This window comes from Colias philodice, chromosome 25 (genome assembly GCF_061535455.1).
Source record: "Colias philodice isolate Cphi_HAF_F1 chromosome 25, ilColPhil1 Martin Lab GWU primary, whole genome shotgun sequence".
Taxonomy (NCBI): Eukaryota; Metazoa; Arthropoda; class Insecta; order Lepidoptera; family Pieridae; genus Colias; species Colias philodice.
Genome location: NC_143110.1, coordinates 2,634,062 through 2,660,955, shown reverse-complemented (window position 1 = coordinate 2,660,955; position 26,894 = coordinate 2,634,062). Strand labels below are relative to the sequence as shown.

The following is a 26,894-nucleotide window of genomic DNA, read 5'->3' as shown; positions in this document are numbered from 1 at the left end:
GCTTTTTGAATACTAAAAAGCACATTTCACACTATTAGAAATATTGCGCATTTTTTGATGTAAGATGTTATCACAGTACTTATGAATATTAAAAAAAAAACTGTGAAATTTTTACTTCAATTTTGATGTCCTATTTGTACTCTAAACACATTATCTATTTAAAAAAAATATATATTCTATATATATAAATTATAATCTATTCCAACAAGCAGACATTTTCCTGGATACACAGCTTATAAAGTTATAATTAATGACCTTTAAAATTACATAAAGCGTTCAAAAACCATAAATTATGTAACGCCTTGCATTAATATACCAAAAACCCATATATCCACATACAAACATTGGGCTTACACTGTCCATCTTACGATATAAAAAAAGCCAAGTATAGTTAGTATTTGTCAACCCATGACCGCTGGCCGGCTCATTTGTACAATATCGGCGGCACTAAGCGCCCGCATCCGCGGTATAAACTTATATTTATAAATTGTAGTTATTTTAAGTGAAAATGTTGAAATATACAGTGAAAAAATACTGCTCGGAGGGCAGTAAGGTGAACCAAATTATGGTGGCTGTTCTGAGTAAGTAACTTGCGTGTTAGAGAACGATAAGAAGTGATAAGCCGGTTTCATAAATTTTCAGTGCATTATGAGGTATGGCCTGTGCCCTGTGGTGATTTTGAAAACGTATGAAAAACCTAAATTAATAAAAGTGCTATTTCGGTGAATTCTTAATGGGGAATAATTTTAAACAGAAAAAAAATGTGTACTAATTAAAAATAATATAATAATTTCTATAAATATGTTTTGTCCATTATGACCTTTTTAGAATTTATTAGTAATGTCTCTAAAGCAGGTATTATACTCAGATAAATTACAATAACGAGCGCCATTAGTGTTATTTATATGCATTTAAAAATATTAAATAAAAATGTAGATGGTCTTATTTTATTCTGAATGAATTATGAAACAATACCAATTTTTTTTAATTTAACCCTTCTATGATGCGTGATTGCAAGCGTACCTAATCATTAATTTACATACACAACTTAATTGCAACCTAAAAAAAAAACTTTTACATAAGTACAAAAATATTGAAATTGTTGATCAAGACGCGACATTAAAATCTTTATTGCCTATTGCTATTATGTGATTATTAATACGTAGATTTAGTTATGTTATCTGTGCGAATACATTTTTTAACTTTCCTAAAATTATTATTCTGTAAATTAAAAAAAAATAACAATTTCCAATTAAAGCGGTTCAACGTTAATTACTTAATGTTTCACGTAAAAATTTAACTTTCGTAAATCTTTTTTATAGGTAAGTAAGAGTTTATTAAATAATTTTAAAACAAAACATAGAGCAATAGATCATTTTTAAATTAATTATTTCAAAATTTCCTCATAATTTTGGAAGACGATTTTATAACAGATTTTGCGACAAAGTTCTACAAATGTGAAATATTATTTGACTTCCTCAATAAATCTCCCAATAACAGTTAGAAATTAAAATTCATTTTATTCTTATCTATGCGATAAACTGTTTAAATAAAGTAGGTATATTTTAAGCAGATCACGTGTTTTCAAACATTTACTTTCCCATGCCCAGCGGACAATGGATATCGTATTTCGATCATTATTTTGAAACTACAAAGAATATTTCATATCTAGTTGTTTTATATTTTTTCATATAGAATATATTTGTAACTTGTCTTGCTTTTTTCTATCAATGGTGGTAACCACTGGTACCTACTATGAAATTAGTAAACATAAGTAGGTATAAAGAATATTTTAAAAACCCCAAAAAGTTAGAATATTTTAAACCAAAATGCGACATTGAAAAAAAAAATGTTGTGTGGTTTTATGAAACCACGGTAAAAGTGAAACTGTTCGAACGGTTCCGAACACTGCTTTGTGTAGCGCATGTCGCGTGACCGGTGACGGTCGGCTGCCGAGTACGGAGTAGGTATACCTACTCGGCAGCCGCGATACACGCGACATGCGCTACACAGACCAAAAAGTTTGAGACGATGTAATGAAAGTTTTCACTTTAAAAAAAAGCAGGTTTAATTTAATTTTAGTGCAATTTCTACGAATAATAATTTATACATAGACCGAAGTTGATTCAATTTTTATTGTAAGCGTAATAGTTATTTACCAAACCTCAATTAAATAAAATACAGTACATATGATGTTATAGAATTTAAATGTTGTTTAAACGACGGCAAGAAAGAAATAGCAGTACTTACACACAAAATATAAAGAACCTACTTACTAAAAGACTGAAGCTTTAAGTATTTAGTCATGTACATGGATCAGCTTTTAAGTGGTTATACAAAATAGGTACCTACAAATCGTACATTTCTTCGATTAAATATGGGATAAAATATTGATCTGTATACACGTTTCACCTTCTTAAGGAAAATGTTTGAGATTGATAAATCTATATATATATGTATATATATTTCATAGCTACGACAAACGTAGCGAGAGTATTTTATAGCTTTTTAACAAGCTTTATTGATTCGTTATAAAGAAATTTAACAAGGTATTAGTGAATTTATTGTTCGATTGTTTTCATAAGTTATTCAAGACTCCTATACTTATATGGTACTACTTTTGTTGAGCAACAGTTGATCAATAATGTTGCTAAAAACTTGGTTTAAAAGTTGTTGCTCCTCGCTGACTTTTCAACATGCGTCTGCCGGCACGTAGGTAATTTGTTACTTGATAACTTTTTCGTAGTTTATTTAGTGGTAGCCCACTTGTGTGTAGCTTGCATGTATAAAAATGTACTAAAACACCTGTAATAATTCTTTGTACTAAAACTTTCCCCACTACTTCAAAAATATGTCAAGTTACGTACCAACAATTATATCAACTATGCAACACAGTGCTGCCAACATGTTGACACTTATTTTTGCAACATGATGATTCCACTTTGTTGCAAAAAAATGTTTACCATGAATACTTTTATAAATGAGAAGTGAAGCTTATGATAACTCATAAGATGAAACAGCATAATGACCGAGAGAAAAAGCTTGATAGTTCTTTTTTGCACTGATTGAGGACATTATCATCGCTAGCCAGAGGTTTATTAAGAATTGTGAAGCTCGGATTTATTTGAGTAAAAAAATGATGATGATAAACATTGCTATACAGGGTGTCCCACTATTGGTATACTAAGCGCGAAGGAACTAGTAGTTTTGCATACACTGATCACGTAAAAAATACTTAAACAACAAAATTACATCAAAATTTGTTTGCTAAATTTTTCCTGAAAATCCATGTTTTCTTCTCTAGCTTCGCGCAGCCGTCATATACCGCTTCTCTAATGTGAGCATTTTGTCTATGAAAACATAATCTTAAACGATAGCTCACGTGCTGGTGACAAAAATGGGCGGGTTGCTTGTTAGGGGTGTACACATAGAGTTTTAAGAATTCATCTATTTGAAAAAAAAATGGGTCTGGAATTTTTTAAGTATTTTTTACGTACTCAGCGTATGCAAATCTATAACCTCCTTTGAGCTTAGTATACCAACAGTGGGACACCCTGTATAATAAACTAGCTATCCACCCGTCATCGCTCGCCTGGATGAAAAATTTTGTACTGCGTGGATTTTCGAACAACAAAGTAGTTATAATACCTTTTAAAAAAGAGCGTGTGTGCCGGGCACACGTATCAGAAGTGAATCTTCTTTGGCAAGATTCAAAGATACCAAAATCGTTGCCTTACTCCATGACGTGATGGTATTGCCATGACGCGACCTTGAAATTTTACTCTTATCGCGCCTAAAGAAGTTTCACTTCAGAAACTTCTATTTCATTTTTAAGACTAATCAAATGACACTTATTTACATAACTATGCGAGAATTCCACCGTATGCTGAGTCCAATAGCCTTTTCGTAGTAAACTTTTATATTTCTTGTGTATTTTTTTTTTGTTTATATGTTTGATTTTTACTGCGAATAAATTCTTATTCTATTCTATTCTAATTCAATTTTGTCCGCGGAAGTATGGAATAGATAAGGATACCCACCTCGCTACGCTACGCTTTGAAGTATGTTTTGTAAAATTTAAAAGTGACTTTCTCATCAAGCTCTTTAAAAGTAAGAACGTCTATAACAACGTCTATAATTATTTTATATTTTTAGAACGCTTTCCGCGTAAAGTGTACACATGAATTACAATACCATGAATACACGGAGAATCTTGAAGTTTTTATCTCAATTATTAGAAAGAAAGAAAGAAAGAAAGAAAGAAAAGTTTATTTAACACCACACACATAATAAAAAGAAAAAAAAAATATACAAACTAAACAAAAGCAAAAAATAAAAATAGTGACTTATTCCTAATCAGTGTGGTGCTAAAAAGGGTCGCTACTCAGCATGTGCTGCACTTGTTGTGAAGCGCTGATTTTCAGTAGCCCCTTGTTGGAGTGCCAGTCAATAGACTCAAGTTATAAAATATACATATTATAATTTCTTATGTATACTTAAATATAGATAATAATATATAAATATATAACAATTAATAAAATACACAACACAAGTACAAATTAATAATAATAGTAATATAAACAAAACACAATAACATAATTTTTCACATATAATATAGATATGAAATATAGCACAATAAACAATGAACACAATAATTGTACCCTGAATATCCTATGCGACTAAGGCTGGTTACGAAACTCGGTAAGAAGTTGTTTTTTAAAGCCATGTTTAAAACTTGCTAAGGTCCTCGAGTTTCGCAATGGAGGTGGTAAATTATTCCAGCACTTAGTCGCACTATATTTAAAACTACCTTTAAAAATTGATTTATGGTGTTTTGGTGCTGCCAGTTTGACGAGGGTCGCCCTAGTAGTTATACCATTATTACATCCCATCCATGTCAGTTTATTATAGAGGTACGCTGGGGCTTTGGTACTGATCACATCGAAGAGAAGAGATGCGAGATGTAAACGCCTACGATGGTCCATGTTAAGGATGTTTGCTTTTTTTAAATATGGCGAGATGTGCGTTCGAGCAGGAATATCCCAACAAAACCTTGCGCAAGCATTTTGCACTCGTTGAATGGCGTTTTTAGTACGAGATAGGAGACGGGGACCGTACATTACATCCGCATAATTGAGTTTTGACAAAACCAAAGACTCACATAGTCTGAGACGTAGACGAGGATCTAGGTAATTTCTTATGCGATACAATAGTTTTAATCGGTAGAAGCAGTTTGCGATTGTCGTATTTATGAACTTTTCGAATCTAAGTGCTTCATCGAAAATTACACCTAGATTCCGAGCCTCACGCACACGTTCCAACGGGACTCCGTTTACATGCAACAGCGACGTTTGTTGCTCAATCTGTTTAATAATTTGAGGAGTACCCAGTATCATAAATTTGGTTTTATCGGCGTTAAGCACTAATGCGTTATTTATTGACCATTTTGAAATGCTGTCCAGATCGTCATTTAATTTTTGTATGAATTCGTCAGTTTTATCAGGTTTAAAAGAGGTATATAATTGGACATCATCAGCGTAAATATGGTAGTGGCAGTACTTAATTTTCGATATTATATCTGCAGTGTACAAGACAAACAAAATAGGTCCCAAAATAGAACCCTGAGGTACTCCTCGTTTCACTGGACTACAATGAGAAAGAGAAGTAGTTCCGTCACTATTAGAGACCACTACAGTCTGCCTACGTTCACTAAGATAACTCTTAAACCAAGCAACAGAATCTTGGCAAAAGCCGTAATAGACCAATTTTGATAAAAGTAGGTTAGTATCTATGGTGTCAAAAGCACGTGAAAAGTCTAAAAGGACCAAAAGCGTTCCTTTACCACAATCTTGTTCGCATAAAATATTATCCAGCACATCTGTCAATGCTGTTACAGTACCTCTTCGCTTTCTGAATCCAGATTGAAGGTCAGGCAGTATGTTATTGGACTCAAGATAATCCAGTATATGACATAATAATATTATGTCATATACTGGCGCCTGACAATCAAATTCAAATTCAAATTCAAATTATATTTATTTGCAAGAATGTAGTTACAAATTATAGATGTTTTTAATTACAATATTATGTGGCTAATACATTCTACCCATTGATTGGGTGTGCAAATATTGAAAAAGAAAGTTGATTAGTCTAATTGTTTAAATGTACACACAATTCAATTTTCACAATTACGCGAACGCACTACGATTAACACGATTATATCACACACTTATCACACACAATTCAGTTTACACTACTTAAAAGTCATAAATTCTTCAATGTCATAAAATTGTTTCACCATCAACCAGTTCGTCAGTTTATTTTTGAAAAAATTTACTGGTAGTTCCTTGAAATTGTCCGGTATTTTATTATATATTTTAATAGCCATAAATATTACACTGTTTTTAGCTTTGTTAATTCTACACGTTGGGAAATGTAATTTGTTTTGGTATCTTGTCAACATATGCGAATTTACTTCTCCTTTCTTCTTAAAGTATTCCGGGTGATATTTTACAAATAAACATACTTCTCTTATGTACATGCAAGTTAAAGTAAGGATCCGTAATTTACTGAACAGAGGTCTACAACTGTCTCTTTGGTTCAAACCGCACAGAGCTCTGATACATTTTTTTTGTGAGACAAATTATACCTTCCGCACATCACAAGATTGTCCCCAAAGAATGATTCCATACGAAAGTACAGAGGAAACGTAGGCATGATAAGCATTTATTGCTGCATTCATAGAAACAGTATCTCTTAAACGCCGTAATACGTAAACGAAACGATTAATTCTGTCACAAACGTAATCAATATGTTTGTTCCATTTTAGACCTTCATCCAACAAAACACCCAAGAATTTATGATGATCTACTTGTTCTATTACTTGGTTATCACACTTTATATTTAGGTTTATTTTGGAGCAATTCTTTGTATAAAATTGAATTATTTTTGTTTTTAATAAGTTAATTTTAAGATTGTTGTCTTCTAACCATTTTACAATATTTTTAACTGCTTCATTTATATCTCTCTCGTACGTTTCCTTTTCAGTACATTTAACAATTAGAGTAGTGTCGTCTGCGAATAAAACTGATTTGTGTTTCACTGATTTCGGTAGGTCATTAATATACAAGAGAAATAAAAACGGGCCGAGCACACTTCCTTGTGGTACACCTGATCTATTAGTTTTTTTTACTGATCTATATACGTTTCTTGATTGATTTACTATTTGTTGTATTTCCACAAACTGATCTCTATCCTTTAAATAACTAGCAATCCATTCTTTGGCAATTCCTCTTATACCATATTTATCTAACTTAAGCAAGAGTAATTCATGGTCTACAAAATCAAATGCCTTGCTCATATCTAGAAATATAGCGCTTACGGGTTTTTTTTCGATGAAGGCTTGAATTATTTCTTTCACCATATCAAAGCATGCTAATGAAGTGGAACTATTTTTCCTAAATCCAAACTGTTCTTTACATAAGATCTTGTTTCTATCAATATAATTTCTAATTCTTTCTAAGATTACTTTTTCAAATATTTTAGATATCACTGGTATTAACGCTATCGGTCTGTAATTCTTAATATCTTTCGGATCGTCTTTTTTAAATAATGGTTTTATCACTGATGTTTTCAGCGCGTGTGGAAAAGTTCCCTGTTCCATCGATAAATTTACAAGAAAAGACAACGGTTCGCAAATATGGTCACTGCATGATTTTAATATTTTTGTACTTATTCCATCTGTTCCTACTGAATTAGTGTTATTAAGTGATTTTATTATTTTACAAATTTCGTTACTGTTTGTAGGTGTTAAGAAAATAGTATTGCAACTTTCTGTAGTCAAAGTCTTTTTTATGGCATTTACATCAAAATTAAATGTTGTTTGATTTGTGATGTCAATAAAAAAATTATTAAACTGTTCGCAAATTTCATTCATTGAGTCGTATATTTTATTATTAACTACAATCTCTTCAATTTCTGTAATATTGGTTTCGTCATTCATATTATTAGATATCATTTGCCATAATGCTTTGTTTTTATTTTTTGCCAATTTAATAAATTTTTCACTTTGAATTTGTTTTGATTTAAGAATGCACCTTTTTAGTATATTTTTATATTTCACATAATGATTCCAACCAATGAAGCTTAACGATGACATACATTCACAAAATTTACGAATATTCTCATTACAGTAGTCTCTTTTTGTTTCAAACCAGGATACATTTGTTTTGCGCTTTATCATACTAACTTTTAATATCTGTGCCGTTTCATGGTCTGACAAACCGAGGTGTAGTACTTCTGTGTTCACATTTCTTTTTATATTTGTTGCTATTTGGTCTATGCATGCATTTTTCTTAGTAGGTGTTTTTATTAAGCATTCAATATTAAAGTTCTGTAGTAAAGTAATGAGTTCATCTGAAAACTTAGTCTTTTTAAGAATATCAATATTCCAATCTCCACATAATATTATTTTTTTATTTTTAAGTCCAATCCTTTGTAATATATCCTGAAGGTTTCTTATAAAAATATTTATGTTTTGACTAGGGATTCTATATATACAAATTATCACTGTATTTAAGTGCTTTAATTCTATACCACAACATTCAAAAAATAAATTGCAACCATAATCCCTTATAAAGTCTAGATTGGTGCATGGAATGTCGTGCTTAACCAAAATACATGTTCCACCTCTTCTTTGTTTACGAGAAAATGATGATATTAACTTATATCCTGGTAATTTAAGTAACTGTTCATTTCCCTTTTTAATAAACGTTTCACATAAACATATGATGTCAATGTTGTGTGATTTATCTAGTTGTGATATTGCCAAATACAGTTCTTCTGACTTATTAATAGCTCCGGCTATATTTTGATGTAAAATTGTCAAAAATTGTGTTTTAGATACGAAAAAATTTTGAATTTGATGGAGTATTTTTATTTTTCAATATTAAATTACTATTTGGTATGTCCTCATTTAACTGGTTCGGTTTTAGAGTATGTAAAACATTTTTTGACCTCTTAAAATAATAGGGAATAGTGCCTTTTTTTACTGGATAGGAATTGTTTTGATTATTTTGGAATATATTGCATTTTTTTGAAGAAGCAAGCCTTTTTTTAATATTTTTGGGATTTAAAAATGTATTTGCATATTCTAAGCTGTCAATTTCTATATTTAATCTATTTGTTAAATTTTCAATATAAGTAATTAAGTCTGGAATTATAAAATGTATAATCTTCATCAATATCAATATATGTACAATTTGTATGTCCTCTTAAAAAAAGTTTCATTTTTGTATTAAGAAATTTCTCATTCAAGTAACGGTTATATTTTACATTTAATATAAATATTTTATTATTTTTTAATTTTCCCAATAATTCTAGTAAATTTGAAATTAGAGTATATGGATTTTTGTCATTGGAACCTAAGCCCAATATTAATATGTCTTCATTATTTATAGATTGTATCAAACTTTCACAGCTGTTTAATATTTCACTTGAAGAAGCATGCGGTTTTGTCAAGCCAAATATTTCATAACAGTCGTTCCACTTATTTTTCCGTTTTTCCAGCATACTTATAGACAAATTTCTAACGCGTTCATCACCCATAATTATAATTTTACGTTTTATTACCTTTGTGCTGACATCTGTTATGGTTTGTTGACAATTGGTAATTTTATTTTTGTCGGTACCGTCACATTCTTTATTTAATATTAGTGGCTTATTTATGTTATAGTTTAAAGTATTTTTATCCAAACCCATATCAGTAGTAACACTATGAGAATTGTGTTTTTGTTGTAAGTTAGTTAATGTTTTCTGTTTGATTTTAGGATAAGTGTTGTGAATAAATATATTTTCATTGAAGTATTTTAAAGGTGAGTGCCGTGGTGTTTTAAAACTTATATTCATTATAGTCTGTTTTATAGGCGTTTTATTCGAGATACCTGTTAATGTTTTATCCGATTTAGTATTTAAAATTAGACTTATCAAATTCTGTACTTTTTTCTCACTTTTGTGTAATGTTTGTCTAAGATTATAACATTGTTTTGTTAGGTTATAGATAGATTCTTGTGCGGATATTAATTCGGTTTGTAATTTGCTTATTTCTTGATTCTCATTGAACACTATTGAAGTATTTGGAGTGGATATAATATGTTGACTTGTCTTTGTAGATAAATCCGTGTAACTTGAACTGGATAAACTTAGAAAAGAATCATTTAATATTTCTTGTAGATTTGATTCAGACCTTTGTTTAGGGAGTGTTTTCTTTCTGATAGTTATATTATCCATTTTATAAGTTCAAATAAAGCTGTACAATGTATATTCAAACCGTTAATGTGTGACTAAATATTTTAATTGTTGGTCAGCTGTTCTTTGTTTAATGACACTTAATGTCAATTTTATACGTTAATATCTGTAATAATTGTGTTTTACTTACGTTTTATTTTACTTACGTTTTGTTTCCGATACATCATCATCATTATAAGATTCTTAAGCTTTTCCTTCTAATACGTACTTTAACAGGATAAAAGAACTAGACGTATCTAGTTGCACGTGTTGCTATTATTTTTATAACTGTAAGAATAAAATGACGAAAAATTTGAATTTGAAAATGTCTATTATCGCCGCTGTACACAGCTAGAGTAAACGGTAGAGTAGAGCGGTAGTGTACTAATTATCCTACTTACGTACACACCATTGGGTAGAGTAGAGTAATAAAATTTGGTAGAGAAGAGTGGCTAGCACCGTGGCAGTATGACAGTTACTCTACAAAAATTGGTAGAGTACTGAGAACTGGTAGAGTAGTAGGTATGCTAGTTCACTCTACTGGTTACTGTACTCGTGTACAGCGGCTATTAGCAATATTTTTCAGATGAATGAATAAAGACATAATCCCGACATAGCTAAGGAAATAAATTAAAGTACAAAATACAAAATAATACTTTATATTAATATTATAATAATTTAATCTAAAAGGTTTGTTACAAATATGTTAGTATGTAGATTGTAGGTATGTATATAAAATGATAGTAGCATTCATTTATTTGGTTCTCTGTAACAAATTCAGCAATCTGTGGTTCTAAATGTAGGTATTTGAACACCTATTTCCCGAGAAATAAAAAAAAATAGAAAATAATGTATTTGCTAAAACTACAACCGAGACTGGGACGGTATAGGCACATTATGTAGGTATTAGATCTCTGGAACACTTTTATTTCGTTCCAAAATTTATTCTTTTGAAGGATGATTATCTTATAAATAAATAGAATTTTATTTTCCCTTTTATATTGTGCCTATTAACGAACACAAAATGTCCTACTTTTTCTTTTTATTAGATCGAAACGATTTTCTAGAGATCAAAGAAAGGTATTTTTTTCTATAAAACTAACTAAGTACCTACTTAGGCATCCAAATTATATATTTCTTTTTTATGTACTTACAAGTACATAAGTATTTTGTAGAAATTCGATTTGGTTTTCACAGATTCTTACAAATAAATAAAATTTAAGAAAAAGATGGATCGATTTAAGAAACCGGACAAAAGTCAAGATGGTGTCCAAATATTTATTCAATCGGCGTCTTTTAAATTCTATATTGATTTGTTATATTAGACAATAATTAGGTACCGTTGATTCGTATTTTAAGACGAAATTCAAAAATCTATCTAATCTTTAACGAATCTATCTTTATTTAATAAATACTTTATTGCTTATGGTAAAACGTCTTAGTTAGGTACCTATGTTCTTATTAAGTTATTATGAAGATGGAGCTATTGAAATCTGTCCTGTCGTTTCGGAGGTTATAGACAAAACATCAACATGTAGATATATATAGATTTCGGCGAAGATTAGGCTATATTTTTACCCGGTCACCTACCTATATCCATGCGGACACATCTGTAAGCAGTCTTTTATTATAAAATAAGGATATTTAAAAATAAAAGATTACGTTTTTCAAACAAATGCCCAACATTCCCATAAGCAAAAAAAACAAATATTTGATTCGAGGAAGGTTCAACAAGTATTTCCAAGTTATTTAATAACCAAATATTTATAACTTACATAACAGCTTTAATTAACGCGGTTTTCGCGTGTCAACACGTGATTAAGTGTAAATAATTTAATAAAAACACTTTATTGTGCACTATAACAAACTATTTAAAAATACGAATAAAAAACACATCAGAAGAAGACAACAAGACATGGTGAAATTATAAAACATACATAGAATACATGGAATTAATTATATGTAATAAAGTTGTGTAAATGTAAGGATAAACATTTTCTTAAAATTTCAAGAATATAATACAAACCATATTCGAGAATATATTATAAATTACTAGCGGCCCGCCCGTGGTACATATAAAAATTTAAAATAGATGTTGGCAGATTCTCAGACTTTCCCGATATGCACAGAAAATTTCATGAGAATCGGTCCACCCGTTTCGGAGGAGTATGCAGACTAACATTGTGACACGAGAATTTTATATATAAGATAATACATATAACGTTTCTTGAATTTTCTATCTCAGCTCCGTGGAGTTTTCCGATTTCTTCATTCATAAGAATCTTCTGACAATATCAAAATATTAATATCAATCAAGATCAAAAGGTATCAATATCATTAAAAGCGAATTATCGAAATCCTGTCCAATTATTCACGCGTGATGCCGTAACCATGGTAACGTCCATTTTGATATAAATAGACTAAATAGATAACGATTGAAGGAAAACCATTATTGTATATTTCTTTTTATCCAAAAGGAAATGGAGGATAATGTTCATTATGAGCGGAAAATATTTTATCTCCAGTATAAAGCTTCCGTTGAAGACCAATAATTATAATATTAGAAAGGTAATAATGATAGCACCATTATTAGCTTTAATATAGAGAATTTGTTTTAATAGTGTATTTTAGTAGTTTTAATAGTGAGAATTTGTTTGGTTGGATGAATGTTTCTTAGGTACACTGAACGAAGGAAAGTACATATTTTTAACGAGTACTTAGTACACTGTAATAATCTTCAGTCTAGGTCATTAATGACAAAGTAGCTAGTAGGTAGTAAATTAGCTGTTAACTGTTACGAATTTTACACCAAATCAAAAAGTTCATTTCTCATTAATTTTTTATACATATTGTATATTATATATAGATATCGACGACGCCATTCATAAATTATAATATAGATAATATACATAGGGTGTAATCGTTAAGTGTGCACAGGCGATTATTCTGTAACTATTACAGATATTGAAAAACTATATCGAAAGTACTTAACCTAATGATTATGAGTAAAATGGCCATAATAAATTTTTAAAAATAAAATCAACATGAATTGTTTGTTATTGAAAATGCATTATAAATTATAATTTTTATGTTCTTCAAAATGTAGAGTTGTACCTTAGAGTTGTACAATGTCAAATAGACATAATAACTTTATGTGTATTGTTCCATGAATGTCCTGTAGTCATTAGTAATTGTTTTCTTATCTCAAAATCTCAACAACGCATAAAATATAAGCAATAAACTATAACAATGTATTTAACTTCATTTGTACATATAACATTGTAGTGGCAGTACTCCCTTAAAATTATAATTTGAATTAATAATTATCTAACATAAATTCGCTCCTTTTTAAAATTACTACTACAAAATAACTGGCAAAACTGTCGGCTTTATTTTCGTAATACAATTCCTTATCACGTCGTATTTTTATGTATTAAAAAAATCATTGCATTTACATTAAACGAACATAGAGCTAGACCAAGAGCAAGAGCAGTATTTTGTAATCTTGTTCATTATTTTGTAATTTCGTTTACGAAAACTCGTGTTCAGTGTTATTTAGTATTAGAACATTGCATAGAATCTTTGCAAATGCACCTAGATCAACGAAAGAATGCTCTACGCCTGTTTACACTAAAACAATTTGACATAGTGGGTTTAGGATGAGCATTCACTCGTTTGATCTAAATGGACCGTAACTCGTAAGATAAGGTACCTATGAGTTTTAGCTGTGCTGAACTTGATCACTCCTTTCCTAATTTACTGGAATTATTAGATAATAACAGTGATGTACGTACCTATATTTAATTAAAAAGAATAGGGGAGACCGAGGGGTTTTGAAACAAAGGTGAGTTGAAACAGTCTCGATTTCTCCGAACTTAAAACTGTTAGCGATCTGGCAACGTCTTTTTTAACCAACTCCCGCCACCAGCTATCGCGTCAGTTCATGACGATGACGTCAGTTGTGCAGTTGTGTAGTTCTGAATGACATGTGCCGAAAATCGTAAAAAGTAAGTATTTCATGATTTTTTACGATGCTCGTACTTTAATATTGGTATTGTTTTTTGGGTTGAGTTATTTACGTTTTAAAAACTTATTATCTATTGATTCTTGAAATATACTTGGTAAATTTGATTTCTGTGTATTTACTGCTTGGTCGTGATTTGAATAAAAATTGGGAGGTTTTTTCTCACCGAGGTGATTTGAAACAGACTGTTTCAACTCTCCTTGTTTTCAATTTAATATCTGATTATAGCTAAAAAGTACGAAGATTATCGGATTTTATTGTTGATTTAATGTGTTTATTTGTTTAAGCATGCCTACTGGATGAACTAAAGCAAGAATAAGTTTAAAACCAGGCTGTAAAACTAAAAAGGTTAAGGTTGTCAAGAAACGAAGATAGTGATGAAGAAGAAGAGGAATCCTGTTGTATTTGCTGTATGGAATCATATTCAAATAACAGATCCAAAGAAAAGTTGGCTCAATGTTTGAAATGCCAATTGTGGGCTCATGAAACTTGTGCTGGTGGAGAACTTTGTCTTTGACATTTTGTAGATTATTGTTCCTTAAATAGTTTATAGTAGGTACTGATTGTAATACATACTTAAAAAACGACTGATTATTAACTATTTTATGTCAAAGATTTAGTTTTATAAAAATGTAAAACATTTTGTTGATTTGACTGATTATAATTGATGTTACGAATGTTAATTTTTGGTTATTTAGGTGTTTATTATTTGTATTAGACCTACTTGACTGAAATGTCATTAAAATATTACTTATAAAAGTCGTTGATTACTTGAAAATATAAGTTTTAATTAAAACCTTTGAATTAAATCATCATTTTTATTTTGCAGCTCCTATTACTCCCCAAAATCATTATGTTTCAACTCTCCTCGACCTCTGTTTCATCTTACCTCGGTATGAGGGGAATTGAAACAAGTTGACTTGTTACGATTAAGTCAATTCTTAACCACCATCTTTAACGCTTACCGTTTATTTATGCTAACCATTCGGAAGTGTATAGAATAACCTATCGATTGATACCAGTAGGTACCATAAGATTTCTGATAATAGTATGAGTTATATCAAACAAAACGTGAAAATTGTTTCAACTCCCCTCGGTCTCCCCTACGTCAAAATACACACCATCTAATAAATTTATGCATATCTACGTTAAATCTGCATATTTATTTTTTATTATTCATTGCAACTTCTAAAATGACATATAAATAGTCAAGAAAATGTAAATTTTTATTGAAACTAGCGGTCCGCCCCGGCTTCGCCCGTGGTACATGTTTTCGTTTTCTCTACATAAGAACCATCCTCGTACTTCAAGGAATATAATAAAAAAAGAATTATCGAAATCGGTTCAGCCGTTCTCGAGTTATGCGCTTACCAACACATTTTGCGATTCATTTTTATATATAAGATGACGCGTCATAGCAATAAACAAAGAGAGAAATGTGAACCGGTCCAGAATCACGTCTAGAATTCAAGGACGCGAAAATTCATTCACCTTTTGACGATTCTGGTCCATACCATAGCATTTCGTCTATTTAATATTCCGTATTCACTATTCAGACTAGTTTAAAGTTCATTCCACTAGAAGCCGCGAAAATTCGAAAATTATTACTTAGGTAATAGATACTAGAAATATATTACGTGAAGTATAACTATCAAGAGGTTCTTTCTTGGACATAAGTCCATGATAATTGTCTAGACTTAGAATTCATAATCATAATCATAATCATTTATTCACCATAAATATAAAATTAAATACATAGAAATCATTATCTTAAATTAATTAAACATAAAAAATACAACAATATTATAATAAGACCTGATGATTAAAAGATAATATGACCTGCAGGCCTACACTAAGACAGCTTGTATAGTAATTGTGTCAAAAAGTCTAATGAATTGAGTTCAACGTGCTAGAAATGGCATTTAACTTAATTTATGTCTTTTACTATGGTTTGAATGGCGTAGTATAAAATCCTACTATCCTACTAATATTATGCGAAAGTTTGTGAGGATATGTATGTGTCTGTTTGTTACTCTTTCACACAAAAACTACTGAACCGATAACAATTAAATTTAGCACACATATAAAGGGTAACTTGGATTAACACATAGGATAGGTTTTATCCCGGAAATACACGGGAACGGGAACTATGCGGGTTTTTCTTTCAAAACGCTGGCGCAGCCGCGGGCGGAAAGCTAGTATTTAATATGTATACGTTTATTTATGCCCTATTATTTAATAATTACCTATTTCAATGAATTAAAGATGGAATTCTAAGACATGGAATTTGAAGTCTATAAGACCTTGATTGATGCTTCTCAGAAAATACTTTATTATTATTTTTTATGAATATTGTATTATAATTAATAAGAGTTTCCTACTTTTTTCATAATTATACCGACCGTCTTTATCATTTTCCATTTTGGAAATAATGGCACGGGAGCAGACTGCAGAATGGGATATTTTTTCATTTTTACTAGTATTTTACATTGTGGCTAACTATAGCCTATATACCAACATAGAAAAAAAAAGAAGCATTAAATTCTATTTTTAAAGCTTATTTCATAAAAAGCGCAATTTAAGACAAATTATCTTTGTCGGTCATAATGAGATAAGTTATTAGTTATCTGTGTTTGACACATCAAGGCAATGGACATGGTCGTTTACTGCGCCTAAATACCTGATGGGGATGATAATAATTAGATTATTTAGTAAATATAATGTAGCAATATATAAAATTAAGCGTACATATCTGAGATAATTAAGTAGCTAATTTTTAAAACTGGGAGATTGATAGTATTTTTTCGCTAATAAATTGTAACGAAATTCAGTGATGAATTAAAGATAGAGACGTTTTTTGATTTCACTTAGCCACCTGTTAAAAAGAAAACAAAAGATTAAAGACTAATAAAATAAGACTCTACATACATTGTGTAGACTGTCGTCTCTATACTTTATATATTGAGCTCTTTTATTTTTTTTAACTAAGTATATATGTATATATAACTAAGTATATATGTATACATATTTACTTTGTTAATATATTTCGTTCGGGGCATCTATCTCTAACTACTTACTAGGTACTTAGACTTTTTAATGACCGGAAGACCCCATAAAAATTACGCTTTAATTGAAAGCCTGTTTCAACAGCAAATAGCAATAAAAATTTCTTTTTTTTTCTACCAGGAAAAGTGTCTTGATTTAATTTAACATATTTTACAAAGAATGTTTAAATACTGCCTCGTCGTGTATGACCAAAAAGTCGAAAGCTTCTTATAGTGCCTAAATCAAGTTTTTTCTAGATTAGACTGACTGTTTTCTACTATTTACACTAGAAAGATCTCAAGAGGTATTCCCAGTATTGTTTTTAATTTGTCAACACGTATTGAAATGAAAAAAAAACACGACAAATTTTTGCGAAAGTATGCATTGAGGTCACACATGATTTCCATAATAGAAATTTAACTTATAGATTGTAAACAAAAACGTAAGAAATAATAATAGTTTAATAAAACTAAAAAAACACGCTTTTTATAGAAAACCGAACTAAAAAATAGAAAATTTTATCAAATTAGTGTATTGCCATCGGTCCTCAATAAATCTACAAAGTTTGAACGAAATCTGGCCGTTTAAAGTGGGTCAAAATCGCGCCCAAAGAAGTCGGTTACAAAGATACAAACATACAGGTGAAGCTAATATAAAGCGTGTAAAATAGATGAATTAATTAATTGAGGTCAGAGTCAAATACCTTATTTGTTATCGTACCAAACATAAACATTGATTCCGTTATATGATTACAAGGTACAACACGATTGATTAATTTGTTTTGCGATTCATTATGATTTAGGAACTTTGACCGCCTTTAATTTTGAAAGCACGACAAATGCGCAGTATTTTTAAAGCTCATGTGTTTGAAGGAGTGGTAAAGTTTAATTGCTTTTGAACAATTCCTTATATTTTTGTGGGAAAACAAAAAAATATCTCACTAATGTATTTAATCAGATTTAACCTATATACCAATTTAACTATCAAGCATGGCAAAAATGACCTATTGTATTGTTCCTTTACTTTTAATCTATCAATCTAAAACTCTACCCATAAAAATATATACCTACCTATGAATTTCGAAAGAGTAATTATTGAAATCAACACCACTAGTGATTGAGTTAATAAAAATGAATGCTATTATCAAACCTGTACTTTTTCTAACAATAACTTCACGATACTTATGAAACTATCCAAATCACAAATTTCCGAAATATCTCCACATATGCAAATCCAATGCAGTATATTAAATTTTGATAGAGAAATGCCGTAACATTGTTGTGGTATCAATCAATTGAAATGCGTTGTAATGTGATCTTTATATGAACAATTGTTCGTAAGTTCTCGAATCAATTCTTCTGAAACGAGGGAGCGTGTAAACGTTAACGACTGGTGACTACATAGTAGGTACATTTCATTTAACTGTTTTAATGGTGCATATTTTGTGGGGATATTTTATTGTTGTTGTTATTAAATTTGTCGTGTTTTATTCTCTCTTTAAGGGTTTTAAAACTAGCACCATAAATATGCTGCTAGATTGCATACCTATTTATGGAAGTCTATGTCCATATTACTTCATGTCGCAGTAATATGGACATAGACACGTACATTGGGGACTATATGATTTTATTAATTAAGAATCTGAAGAGTCAATTCTTTTAGGATCCGTTTACTTACTTATAGTCATTTCTAACAGAAAATGATCAATTTCTAAAGAGAAGAAACTTATACTTATATACTTATCTTCTAAAGTATATCTTCTCTTTAGAAGATAAGTATATCTTTTCTTTAGAAGATAAGTATATCTTCTCTTTAGAAATTGCTTTTTGATTCGGTATGTCTATTGTCTACGTTTTAATTTTATAAATTACTGAAGAGGTAAAAATATCTTTCATAGTTCAAGAGTGCACTTCAAGGACCCAGAGTTCATTGGCAATGAACATTGTCCTTTATTCAGTTCAATTGTATTAATTGCTTGTGATTCTTATGCAACGAATCGTGACGTCATGAGTGTCGGATGTCCTATGATGCGTGTATGGTTACATAGTGATGGGGTTTCTATGCAGTTTTCATTTAGATGGTTCTAGAAGATTTATGAATATAGAGTAGGTTGTATTTATTGAGGTGTATGTTTTTAGAAATAAGTTTAAAAACTTTATTGTAATACTCGTACATTTATATTGGTACTTATAGATTTGCTATAAATTAGTTACAAATGCCAAACGTTAATTCATTATTTTTTAAATAAATTAAAAGAAACAAGAAAAATATAAATAAATCGTACATTTAACATGCTATTAATTAATTTGAATGATATAAATATAAAACAAGATAATAATAAGAAACAAAAAATAAAATAAGACTAATTTGTTATCTACTGTTTTAACTTTTTAGCCAAAATAAAATTGAGATATTTTTTGCAGTGGTGTTACCAGTTTTCTCTTACGGAACAGCCATCGGCTGGATGTCCCCTATGGGCCCCCGGCTCATGTCAGAAGACGGCCCTGCAGACACGCCTGTGCACCCTGACGTGATCTCTTGGATGGCCTCTGTACCCTACCTCGTGGGTACCCCGGCTGTGTTCCTCTTTGGGTACATTGTCGATAACTTTGGGAGAAAGAAAGCGTTGATGCTCACTTCTTTTTCTATGGCTGTGAGTATTTTGAGTGATGAACAGACAATTAAATTCCTCTTTATATTATTAGTTTCTAGATTTAAATCGAAATGTTAGTTTATATTGCGTACAAACACAACTTTAATAAAGAATGTAGAGCCAAGCAAATTTTATTGTTTGTATGCTAGTTAATGTATGTTTGTTGCGGTTTATCAACAAAACGAATTTAAAAATAGCTTCCGTCTAGAACTTATTTTTAAGGATCTTTAGTTTGCAGTTGAAGTTAGAAATAAAAGACAATAGCTGATTTAAAACATATTTATTTTTATTAACAAATGTCGTTACTAGTTATTTACTTACAAATTATTTCATCATCTTTATAGATTTGCTGGGGCCTGAAACTGTATTCAACAGAAACCTGGGCCCTTATAGCCGCCAGGGCCGTAGTGGGTATGGGAGTCAGCGGATCCTATGTCGTCACACCGTTATACATTAAAGAAATAAGCGAAGACTCCATTAGAGGGACGTTGGGAAGTCTGGTAGTTCTGTCGCAGAATCTGGGAAATCTTGTTGTATTTCTCCTGGGCGAATATCTTTGCTACCAGGCTACGCTGTGGATTCTTCTGGCTGTACCGCTCATTCATTTGCTTGTGTTCCCGATCATGCCAGAGACTCCGTCTTATATGTTGAAGACTGGGAAAGAAGAGGTAAGGAATAGTTATTAAATGTAAAACGAAGCAAAAGCGATAGAATAAATAAAGCGAATGTTAAAAAAACGTAATTAGGTAAATATTCATGAGTGAGATAAGTAGTTTGTTCTTTTAAGCGGTATTAAACAAATATTAATAGTCTCGACAAAGAAGAATATATTTTTTTTTAATAATATATCATAGATTTGTATAATATTGATTTATTATAATTTGCGTAAAATCCAAAATCCAGTAAAAGCTATATTAGGCTCAAGTACAAGCTATAATCCGGTTAGTTTTATTTTTAGAATGCGATAACAGCTTGAAAGTGAGAGTCCAACAAGATATGGGCATCACAGTTGAAAAAAAAAATCAATCGAGTTTATAAGATGTACTCAACGTTAGTCGATAGGCCATTAATTTAGTTACTATCTTATTTTTACGATGAAACGTTCACGAAATTATTATGTATTTAGTACTTAGCAGGTTAAACCCGTGCCTACGCAAACAACCGAACGATCTTGTATTTGCATACTCATTTATAAGGGGTTGCTTAACCTTGTTTCGTATCGAGGACAATCGTTCTAGATTATTCTTCTGTATAAGCTTAAGCATAACGTCCAACAAGTTGTAACTTCTGTAGAAGCACTTAATACACAACAAAAACCTAAATTCTAAAGTCTAGATATCAAAGTTTATTCATTTTTGAGTACCAAGTAGCTAACGACAGAGCTTTAAGATAAAATAAGTGTTTTTATTCATTTTAAATTAACAAAATTAAAAAATAAATAATAAATAAATAAATATTATGTTAAGTGTAATCATGCCATTACCACACACGACGTTCCACGTCTCTAAAACCACAGATAAATTTTGATAACCATGAACATGTCTTTACTTTAATTGATATTCACTTAACATACCACAAGAACTTTCAGTTAAGCGTAATATAATATTTCATAGATTAAACGGTTTCGTATATGTATTTTAATGCCTCTATGTTCCTGCCTCTAGGAGGCGCGTGATGTGTTGGCGTGGCTTCGGTGTAAACAAGTAACGGATGCATCCATTGAAAGTGAATTGCAGTTGTTGTTGATGGAATTGGAGCAAAGCAAGTCTGGAAACTTCTTCACATCCCTTAAAACTATATGTAAGTATTCTAAATATTTTTTGTACAACTTTTCAAAACAGACAGTATTCGATATAACAATTTATGTTCAACGTGAAAATGATCTGAGTATTACATCGTATAATTTATTAATTATATTATTCTGATTAGCACTTAGCAGTATAGGTAGTTCTTCCACTTTTACTTGGATCAAATTATACAAAATTACTAAATTGTGTCACATCTATGAATATTCACAATCTATACAGATACAAGTAACATAAAGTAAACTATTGCTAACGGGACGTCAAAGTGGATGCTAACAATTCGTTTCCATAGCGTCGAGTAACGAATGGTCGAGTGTTTGAGCTGTAACGACCGACAGGGCGGGATTTGAGGCTATTTGCAGGGCCCTGTATTGGGGGCAAAGTAATGGCAAAGTTTTATTTTGTTTTTATGTATTGTGGTTTATCTAGAGTAGATTTTCTCTATTTGATTATAAAAATAATTTGGAAAATCCAAAAGTGCACGCCTCATAATTTTTTTTTAATAAATAATTATTAATTATTATTTTTGTTTATTTAATAACAATTAAACCACATCGAATCAGACCCTGAAAAATGAAAGGGTTCTATTCCTGAGCATACTCAAGCGTAAGAGAAAAAAAAAGACTCGATTAGTAAAGTATTTCGGTCGCTATCGTGTTAACAAGAAAAAGGATCCGCACATACAGACACACGGACGTCCAAGACAGAACTTTTTTAAACTGTTTTTTAACTAGTTTAAATAACAAAAATGACATCAAAAATATCATGAACGTTAAAAATAGTGTTTTTTCTTAATATGTGTGTGTATGTATTATCTTACAAGTGCAATGTATGATACATAAAGACATTTTAAGTTTGAAAAATCAGATGTTTTGCGCGAAGTGACAGTAGTACCCACCTCAACGCTTCGCTTATGAGGCGTGCAATATAATTTAAATTGTACGATTTATTTAAGGAGTATTGTGATTTTTTAAAGTATAATGAAGTATAAAATAAGGCTATTCATGTCTTAAAATAAGGCTTGTCCAACAAGCGTAAGTACGGTTAACTATTAGATCGATATTATAATAGAATGGCAATAAATAAATGAATAGGTGCTCTGTGTATTAGAGGTAGATTTTCTCAACATCACGTCTACTCTGTATCACCATTTATTTTATCAACACATGTTCAATTTCATCAACTGTATTTTATATCCATAGTTACATACTTTTGTTGAATTGAATTGAAAATTGAATACATACATAGAAAGCGTGATCAGCTATTAATCAAATGGATAACTTAACGATTATTTTCTATCCAAATTGAAAACAATGTCATAGATAATATATCTTCAAATCCGTCCCTAGCCACACACGTCACAATGTTTGAGCACCTGAGTGAAGTGATTGTAGCGTCGAGCCGGTTTGTAGCCACCACTAGCCAACGTATACATAACTGTTCTGTGGGATTATCGGTTTACCGTAAACCGTGTTTGTTCGGTTATGAGATGTTACATAGTAACGACTGGTTTAATTTTCTGATAGTCTTGGTAGGACTAGTTGATGATAACAGACGACTATTAATTAATACGTATTTAGTGTTTAAAAAGCTTTTAAAGTTGTTAACTGAAATCAATATTATAATTAAATTCAATTATGTGATCACACGCTTGCTTTTGTTAAAAAAAAATTTATAAAATAATGCGTAGAAGTAGGTAGAGTTCTTGTAGAGTCACCTCTTAGTTACGCATTAGATAAGAGCTGATATGAATTGATATACCTACTTAGTTTTAAATATAGATTTTAAATATACTTAATACTCAAAAAATCTACTTATTATACAGACAATTTTTTATAAATGTCTAGGAAAATGTATTTCTAAAAATAAAACCAGTTCACGGGTTAATTAAATCGGAAGAAATTCCTCATGAATACGAGACAAGATTCTAATGTGGATTATCTTATGTGGATTATGTAATAAAAATTAACAAAATTCAAATAGGTACTTACGCATTTGTAGCTAAGAGCTTTTATTTATACTACGTTATCACATAGGAAATGACTTTATTTGTCTCTTGTTAGCACATCGTCTTATTCACAGAAGTAATGGATTCGAACAACTCTATACAACAACATCTCTACTGCTACAAAATATAAATAAATAAAGAACATTTTCAGTATCGGACAAGTGCATATTCCGAGCGTTCCGAATCACACTAATCATCACGCTCGCCCGGGAGCTATGTGGCTGTCTGGCAGTACTGCACTTTGCGTCCATGATCTTCAAGGAGTCGAGCGGTGGATGGGTGCTGACTCCTAACCAGCAAGCTGCGGTGTTGGGCGCTGTGCAAATGATCGGGTCCTGTACTGCGTCGAGCTTGGTAGAGAGGACTGGACGGAAGGTATGTTTCTTGTGATTTTGTGAAAGTATTAAGCGAAATTTATTACATTTTACCATATTATAAAGTTGATGAAGATTTGAGGTAATTTTGTGATTCTATAACTAAATATATATGGAAGTTTTTAGTGAAGTTTTGAGTAATATAATTTATTATTATTTATTTATATTTTTTTAGTTTTATAGCTGTTGTAGTTATTCAATTATTAGGGACATTTTCAGTGGGTATTTTTTTAATCTAATTGTGTAGTTGGACTCTAGATACGTGTGTTTATATCTAAAATGTGTTTTAAGTTATCCAAACATATTTAGTTAAAACATTAGTTTACGTATCATAAGGTGTATTTCATTGTTACGAATTTCGATTTTCCAGCCTTTACTAGGAACTACCTGCCTAGTATCAGGGCTGGCACTAACAGTGCTAGGCGGGTGGTTCTTCGCGCACACGACGCTTGTCGCGTGGCTGCCGGTGAGCGCGCTGTGTCTGTGCATCTACTGCGATGCGGCCGGCCTGCAGCCCGTGCCGTTTGTTGTTATGACCGAGATGTTCTCGTTCCAAGTAAGTATTAAGCGCGTCACACACGATGAAGATACTATAATATTTTATGTTAAGATTCTCTACTATAAAATATTACGGTATCTTAAGGTATCCGGTATCAGCGTTCTGACCATCATTTTTCTTTTTGTCATTGCGTACTAAGACCCCTGTAGAACCGCCATCCTGTTACAAATGACCCGAAATTTTGTGTCAGTGTTTCGGGTAGGTTAGTAGAGAATCTTAACATAAAATATTATAGTATCTTCACCACACGGTGAAGATACTATAATATTTTATGACGCGCTTTATTGAACTAGTTACTTACGTGTCATTTTACAAGACGCTACTAAAAATAAAATTATGGTTTAGCATTTACCTAGTTAACTAACAACTTAAGTTTGAAAAACTTTGGCGTAAAAAATGTAAGGGATCCGTAGCTAACCATTTAATAAATTGGCCTAGTTTATGCACATTCTAACAGTAGCATACGATGTACCTATGTATTTTATAATGTGAATACCTACTTAGCTAGGTATAGCTATAATGTGTAAAAGTACGCATTGAATAACGAAATTATTAGCAGATAATTTCTGTTTAAAATGACGTGCTTATTTTATTATCTTCATCATCTATTATTTTATTATAATACGCAATCTTTTTCCAGCACCGTGGTACCGTGACATCAATCGTGATAGCATTCACAAGTGGTCTAGTCTCCGTACAACTAAGGGTGTTCCATCCCCTGGCTACCTCAGTTGGCCTGTACCTCATATTCTGGATCTTCGCAGCAGTTTGCCTCGTCAGCACGGTGTATATCTTCTGTTGTGTCCCGGAAACCAAGATGAAGACAATAGAAGAGATCTACGAGGAACTGCGAGGCAAGGAGAAAGATGAAGAAGCTGCTGTCACTAGGATGTAATATGTAGATGTATAGGGTTAATGTTGTTGATCATGATGTCCCTATGATCATGGCGTTATAGGTACTAGCCGTTTGCAGGGCTTTATAGCTATATTAGCAATTGCCCCGGGAAAAATAGCATTTACTCCCGAATAGTGCAGTTAGTGAAACAATTTTCATAATCGGATCAGTATTTCCGAAGAATAGAAACATACAAAGTTTAAAACTTTTACTCTATATAGTATGAATTAGTAATATAGATAAAGTCCTAGGCATTAGATTTCAGTGAGAATGTTTTTTATTGTCCTACTTACATGTATGATGAACATATTACATAAAAAAGTATAGGAATAAAAAAAACATCATAAGCCTAAATTTTCTAAACCATTGAACCTCATAGTTTTTCTCTACATACCTCTCTATACTACTTATTATATCATTTTTTTGGCATTCAATAAAAAATATAGACAGAATTAATTATTGTACTTGTATGATTAACAACAAAATGCAAACTGTGCCATAGGTTAGTATTTAAAGACAAAATTAGGATAGAATAACATCATAAGCCAGTCAAATAATTGTAAAATTTAGTATCTCGAGCATTAAATGCATATATTAATTTTGTGTTATTTTTATATCAGAGACTGTATTTCTTCATTAAGAATATTTTTTATCTAAATTAAACTTAATTTGTGACAAACAATATTTTATTTTTTATTATTAATTTTATTTTTGTAGTTATTTAATTTAGTGTAGTATTGTCATTATTTAAGACGAAACCATTGTATACTTAATTTATGTTAGACTTCGAGTTTAGATAATTGTAAATTAGATTTAAGCAACTGTTTGAAATATATTTATTTATTACTATCATTTGTGTTTCTTTTCTCACACGGAGATGCCTTTATAAAATGATACCTCATTTCAATTAATTTTTTTGGCTGGCAATGAAATTAATTCACTCTTTGGCAAATAAATCCTATCCTACTAATATTATAAATGCGAAAGTTTGTGAGGATGGAAGGAGGATATACATACATGGTTTTAGACTAACCATTGTATTCAAAGGTGTTGCTTTCGTTATTAATAAGGCCGGCTGCTCACGTACCTGCCTCAGGGGCAATATTGGAACAATCTCGGTTGGTCAGAGCAATTCCAGTTGTTCTGTAAATTGCCCCTGCTTTATAGGCTATACACATCACAAATAAGTGTCCAATTTCAAAATTGCCCTGCTGCAGGTAGGTGAGAAGCCGGTTTAAGAAGAGGAA

General features: G+C 31.0%; 1 protein-coding gene across 1 annotated transcript; it reads left to right on the top strand.

Annotated features, from left to right (window-relative positions):
* Positions 1 to 419: 419 nt before the first annotated feature.
* Positions 420 to 26,496, top strand: LOC149477236 (facilitated trehalose transporter Tret1-2 homolog). Its single transcript, XM_089710676.1, has 7 exons — positions 420 to 581; positions 19,777 to 20,006; positions 20,351 to 20,674; positions 21,671 to 21,806; positions 23,971 to 24,194; positions 24,564 to 24,749; positions 25,393 to 26,496. The coding sequence occupies exons 1-7, from the start codon at positions 509 to 511 to the stop codon at positions 25,645 to 25,647; spliced, it is 1,428 nt and encodes a 475-aa protein (XP_089566802.1). The 5' UTR covers positions 420 to 508; the 3' UTR covers positions 25,648 to 26,496.
* The last annotated feature ends 398 nt before the right edge of the window (positions 26,497 to 26,894 follow it).